This window comes from Labrus bergylta, chromosome 4 (genome assembly GCF_963930695.1).
Source record: "Labrus bergylta chromosome 4, fLabBer1.1, whole genome shotgun sequence".
Classification (NCBI taxonomy): domain Eukaryota; kingdom Metazoa; phylum Chordata; class Actinopteri; order Labriformes; family Labridae; genus Labrus; species Labrus bergylta.
In genome coordinates this window covers 12,594,768-12,601,446 of record NC_089198.1, presented here as the reverse complement: position 1 = coordinate 12,601,446, position 6,679 = coordinate 12,594,768, and the positions used below count along the sequence as shown (strand labels likewise).

The 6,679-nt window shown below is 39.2% G+C and overlaps 1 protein-coding gene across 5 annotated transcripts in view; it reads right to left on the bottom strand.

The window, feature by feature from the left end:
* Window positions 1-775: 775 nt before the first annotated feature.
* The window catches only part of slc6a9 (solute carrier family 6 member 9), a 92,106-nt gene continuing 86,202 nt past the window's right edge, over window positions 776-6,679 (bottom strand). For all 5 annotated transcript variants that reach the window (XM_065953748.1, XM_020653419.3, XM_065953745.1 and 2 more), the window contains one exon: window positions 776-6,272. In XM_065953748.1, the coding sequence (XP_065809820.1) occupies window positions 6,012-6,272 (261 nt within the window). In that variant the 3' untranslated portion in view covers window positions 776-6,011. The remainder of the gene's footprint in view (window positions 6,273-6,679) is intronic.

Genomic DNA, 6,679 nt, shown 5'->3' with positions numbered 1-6,679 from the left:
GGGTGGCCTGAAGTTTGTGCACACACAAGAATGAAGAGCATTTATTTACCCCTTCAGTTTGCACTAATCAAATCGACTTTTAAAGAACCCAACAAAATGGCAATGTATACATCTTCTTATCTTAATTCTTCAAGGACTAAAAACAATATGTACGTCCACAATCACAATTTAAAGTTTGCAAACTAACATATGCACACTGAAAACTGTGAGCGTCTCTCTGATTGTGAATTGTGTGTTTTAGTGATTTTAAAATTTTCTATTTTAATGTTTCCTTTTTCTCTGTCATGGTGATTTTGATGTCTTTTGTGAAGCACTTTGAATGCATGGTTGTTGAAATGTGCTATATAAATAAACTTGCCTTGTTGCAACACAGCCTGAAAAGTTGATTTCAACATAAGTCCCACCTCTGGCAAGGCAAATAGCCAATCAGAAGAGGGGCACTTTGGGTGGCCATTAAGATTTCAAGGGGGGGCCTATGCCACCCCTCTAGGCACTCCCCTGGCCCCAATTCTTGTGAAATGTGCAATCAGAATTAAATTTGTCAATAAGTGTTTTATTTTTTCAATTCTCAGTTTCAATACTTTACATGTTGTCTTTGTGCTTTTTTCATAGCCTTTTTTTAAATATGTGGTTTATCATTTACACAGCAGCCCAACTTTTGTTTGGAAATTGGGTTTTAAATAGAACATACATTTTTCTGAATGATGCATCCTTGGCAGATTGGGGATTAAACTCTTTAACCATCATTTAACAACAGAAGAACACTGCAGCACACTGATCTTTAAAATAGATTTTATTTATCATTTTGTAATTCAACAGTTTACGATATACAGCGGACAGGACTAAGACATTTCAATGGATTTTGGCCCTAAAGGTTGAAGAACAAGAACAGACATGGTTAGATAGATAAGACAGATAGATATGATAGAGAAGAACTGAGTTCTCATTTCTCACTTGTGCTTTTCCTCTCCACTCCTCCAACAGTCCAACAGTTACATTGGCAAAGCGACAACAACACAAAGTTTGTCCACTGACACCTGGACATTTACGTTATTGATTTTCTTTTGAATGGAAGTGTAAATTCTCTTTTTTTCTCCAGTTGCTTTTAAAAATAAACATAAAGTGCTGAAACGTGAGATTATGCTTCTATGCGCAGTAGTAAGTCATTTGAGAGGTAATGAGGTGAAATCACAGTTTTGTTTTAAAGAAGAGTTGTGCTTCATATTTCTGTAGAAAATGGTCCGAGCCTTCATTTAGTTCACGTTCTTCAACAGTAATGACTTTCTGCACAAACACCAAAGTGTATGATGATACTTATCAGTAAAATTATATCAATATTTAGGACATGGGTCTAATATTTGTGTTGTTTTCAGCTTATATGGAGGACCAAATTACTCTTTTAGAATCCAGATAATTCCATGTGATACAACAGGATCATACTCTAATGTTATGTATCAGATCTGCATTAAAAGTGATGGTGACTGTGAGTTAAGGGTCCTGATGCTATTTAGTTCTTGGTTACAGAGTCATTGTGGTGCTTGTTTTTGAGCATGTTGTAAAGTTCAGACAGAAAAAGCCGAACTGTTTGGATAAAGGGCCACTGACTGATATTAAAGGTAAGCAGCGATGTATGACTGTTGGCACTGCACTGTGTAAAATAGAGCTTTATATTCATCGTCATGTAGCTGCAGCCGCCATCTACACCAGAGCTCACCCTAAAAACTAACCATTCTTCTGTAGTTCAAGTTTGGATCCAAAGCTTTTTGTTTGAAAATGCTTTTTATGAGCTTGTGTGGTTTTTTTTTTCTATGAATACGCCTTCATAAACAAAGTAGTCATTGAACATGGTAAACAATGATTAAAATCTGAAGATAAAATATGTACTTTTCTTTCTCTTCTTTTAGTAAAAAAAAGGTTTTGTTTTTTTTTTCTCGGTAAAAGATAGTCTGTATATTATTAGCAGAATAGGACTCGGCTAGTTCTGAGATTAGAGGTACATCGACATCAATACTGACACTAGCTCCTGCGCTACATGCAGGTTTAGCAGTAAGAGCTAATCCACTACACATAGAGTACACAATACACCTGACGTCATCTACAGTACACTACAAGAAAAATGACAAATCAAAATCAAAATGAAACAATGCCCGCCCTCCCTCAACCAGCAAAAAACACACCCCAAAAAATAAAAGCAAAGGTAAACACACACATACACACACAGTCCGATTATATATTTTTACATTACTGTACAAAGGGAGGAAGAGTTGTGGGGTCAGCAGAGATGGTAGGGGTTGGGATATATAGAGAGATAGCATGGTGGCTATAAGCTTCACTTACTACGGCATGAACACATGAGACACGCGATCACAAACAGGAGACAGTCTGTGCTATGACCGGTCGCTTAAACACTGAGAATAATACGTTCAATATCAAATAAAACCTCATTTTAAAAGTGTAACGTTCCTCAGGTGGAAAAATTCTACTCTCAGGAAGGAATGCAATACACTTAGATTATGTATAATGATAATGTTTTGTTTCATAGAGCACCTGGTTTTGCAGTCATTTAATCACAAATGAATGCTACTACAAAACTTGTCATGATTTGTGAAGAGATATGAATGAAAACAGTTAAAACAGATCACTTACTAGCAACCAAACCTACAAGTCTCCGCCTAAAATCAAATATATGAACCTAAAATGTGATCGCCTTCCTTTAAAAAGAGTTTGTTAAAAACTGTGTGCTTGTTTCAGAATACTCTCACTGTGCGTCTCATGAATTGTTTTATTTTATTGTAGCCTCTGTGCTTATCATTGACCTCAAGTTTGATACTTTTAACAGTGTAAGCCACAGGGAGACTTGTGTCTATGGGCCTTTTTAAATTCAGTTCACAGCTAAACCACTATTGTGCCTTTACTACCCTGAGTCTCAGCATCACCCCATCTAGTGGATGAGTGGAGCAACTGCATGTTAATCTTGAATTCAGTTTCTTAAATTCCTCTTCTTAAAACATGATTGTGGGTGAATAGAAAGAGAAGAGAGAATGTGCAGAGCTTAAATTGTGCGTAAACGTTTCAGAATAAGGCTAAAAGCCTGACAAGCATGAGAAAATATTACTGTTTACAAAAGAGAAGTTCAAAAAATGTGGAAGCTAGCTTCCTTTAAGACGAGAAGATTTGATACTACTGCCATGTCTGCAGTATATGAAACTGTAGCTAGCAGTTGCTTAGTTTAGTCAAGCTTATCATTGGGTTAAGACTGAAAACAATCAGCAAACCTGACTATGTCAAAAAGTAACATATTTGACCTCGGCCAGTATCTGGCTAGCTTAGTTTAGCATTAAGACTAGAAACAGGTGGCTAGTCTAGCTCTGTAAAACAAGCAACCTACCAGGCTGGCAGGGCCTGTACCTGGTTAGTTTAGCTTAGCAATAAGACTGGAAACTAAGCTAGCCTGGCTCTGTCTTTCAAAGGTACACCAATCAACCTACCAACCGCTTGTTAGCTTAATTTAGCATTACAGCTAGAAACAGGACAACAGCAAATCTGACTGTCCTAGGTTTAAACAATCCATCTACCAGCACCACAAAAGCTTCATGTCAAACGACAATTTGCTGATTTACACAAAGTTGGCCGGGACCATTCAGTGGGCAAGCAGCACATGAGTTTATGAATATTAAATAAACAAGATGCGAAACAATACATGATCATTTGTAAGGTGCTCGTAGATTAAACAGCCCACCTCTCACAAGTATTTTTTCTAAACTAAGCTAACCATGTGGTGTTGTCTCCAGCTTCATATTTATAGTAAAGACACAAAAGTGGTATCAATCTTCTCATCTCTCAGTGAGGATGTAAAGAGTGTAGTGACAACAAATACGTTTGCTGTATGTTTTGCAGTATGTTTGTTATATTTGATTTTGTATATCATCTGAATATGTTCCATGCTCATACTGGTATTATCTTCTCAATTTGATTCCTGTTTAATCAGCTCAGAAACAAAACAAAAATGAAACTACAAAGTGAACAAACACCAAAGCCAATCCTGATGCAATCCACACAAAAAAATCCTCCCTGCCTGCGAAGCTAACATCATCTCTCTACCACCTGAGCAGACAAAGAAGCATGTGATCACACAGCTGTCTAGATGACAACATAACAAAACTCTCTTCATGTATTTGTTCTGTTTTAGACTGCCAGCACACTGCTACAAATGTCCTGGATGCTCTCCAGTCAGACACTTGTGGAAAAACCCAACCCTGCATGCTAAAGAGCCCCTCTCTGTCCTGTCACACCCTCCTACACAACAGCAACAAGTCAAGTCACAGATGAGGAATGGTAAACATGGTTAATTATGATTCTGTAGTTTTTATGTTTTTGTACAAAATAAACATATTCTGTCTTTATAATTATTTACTAAGTTACTTTACAATAATGAGAGGTAAAAAGGTGAATTATACTGAGAGAACAATACTATACAGCTACATTTAAAACTACATTATTCACTTAAAATGATTTTATTCTTCTGGAAACAAGCTACATCTCTCTCTCTCTCTCTGCTTCCTGTCTCTCCACCAGTCACAGCTTGGCTCAGAGCTTTAAGATAAATGCCTGTAAATACATTAAAGGTTCCACTGACTGACACCAAACCAGTCCGAGATAAACAGTATAAATGTTACCAAAAACATGTGCAGGACTCAGGTAACTCAGGTTATGTTTTTGGTAACATGCCATAATGGGGCAGATTGCTACGACCCACAGGGAGACACAGACTACGACACACCTATGATCCTTTCACCTGCTACTTTCCTCCTTCATAAGACCCTATCCCAAGATGCATTTCACTCAAAAAAGAATGCCTGGAAGACTTAAGAAGAGATGGCACTTCTATGTACAGAGTTGCATCCACCGGTTTCCTGCGTATGTGTGGGTGCTTATAGAAGAAAGTTAGGTGGTTTCAGTCCCTATATTTGTAACAGGCTACCTTGGTGGAGACAAGGTTTCCACAGGCGAGGAACAAACCACAAAGTTAATCTTCGATTGGACCCTGAGAAATGGGCGCTGGGATCTCTTCTGTCAAAAGATAGGAAACAAATGCGCTGTGTGTCTGTGTGAATGCAGAAGAAGACGGTACAGTACGCTCCAGTGACATTTCAAAGTTGAAGCAGCTTTAGTGGAAAAGTTACAAATGAGATTTCCACAGATGATCAGCCTTAAGTGTCAGTTACCATCTCGGGTGTTTGTTAAATATTTGTGCTCTGTAGAACGATTTTAAGAAGGAAGCAGCATAAAAACAACAACAAGCTTAGTCTTAAGCTGAGATCAACTATGGTTGAGGTCACTGTGTGCTGTAAAATGTACAATAGTGTGAGTGTTTGAGTGTGAATGAGTTTATCCGCCTCTTTTTCTGGCCTTTTTTTTCTCCTTTTTATCTGTCAGCATCGTCACACTGTAAACGACCAGTACAGGCACAGTTTACCAGCACCTCCCATCGTTACAAGTCTCCAGCTGTCAAGGACTGCTGGTAGAAAGTCGCCGACTCCAAACACACCCATCTAACTGAATAAAGGAGAACAGTGTGTGTCTCTATGTTGCTGCTGCATGCACAAAACAAACACATGCAGCGTCAAAATCTACTGTACCTCTAACTGCATATGAAGATGACATGTACAAGTTTTACAAAAAAAATAGGAAAGGAAAAACAAACTGCATTATTAAATTATGTGTAACAAATTAACAACCCACCCACACGCACACACTGACAGACACACAAATCTTTTGGATGATGACCCAATTTTTTCTTCCTTTCTTTTTTTTTTTCTTCCTTTCTCTAGAGACAACACGCAGATAGATAGAAGAGGTTAGGATAGATATAATAAGCCCTTACAATATGTAAAGGTCTCCAGCGAATGGGATCTCCCCCACAGAGGACTGTGGGAAAGTGGGGTAAGGATGGAGGAGTGGGAAGGGGGGAGAAGAAGGAGATGGTGGCGCTGACGGGAGCAGGGTGCCGTCTATGCGCTGGGGTTGGGGTTGTTGTGTGTGTTGGTGGAGCCGTTGCTTCCCTGGATGGTGAGGCTGATTTCATCCTTCCTCTCCTTCTCCTTTTCTGTCTCCTTCTCTTCCTCCTTCTGCTCTTCCTTCAGCTCCTCTTTCTCCTTTAGGGGACGAGCCTCCACTGTGTCTTCAGAGGCCATGGGGGCGTAGTGGCCTGTCCGGTGCTCCTGCAGGGCGGGGCCCCACTTTGCATGGGGTTTGCAAGCGTTCTTCAACCGCTGGGATAGAAGGCGAAAGAGACACATGTCATGTAGAGTGGTCTCATTGTGCAGGCAAAGACCACAGAAATAAAGATGTGTCCAATCAACTCAGGTCTGGCTTTGGAACTAAAATAGCAAATATACACATTAACTGATTTACAACAACAATTAAGACCATCAAAACCATCCCAAACTAACCACCAGTTTGGGTCCAAGACACAGGCACCCTCTCTGCTTCTTTAAACTTTTCCTTGTTTTGGACCAGTCCTCAGACATGCTGCTATAGGCCTAGACTGCCAGGGTACTTGAAACACGAGCTCCTGTCACCTCCTCTTTCTCTATCTGCATGCATACATGTCATATTAATGCATCTCACTAAATTTGTATCTTAGATAGATAGATTTACTTTACTGATCCCAAACTGG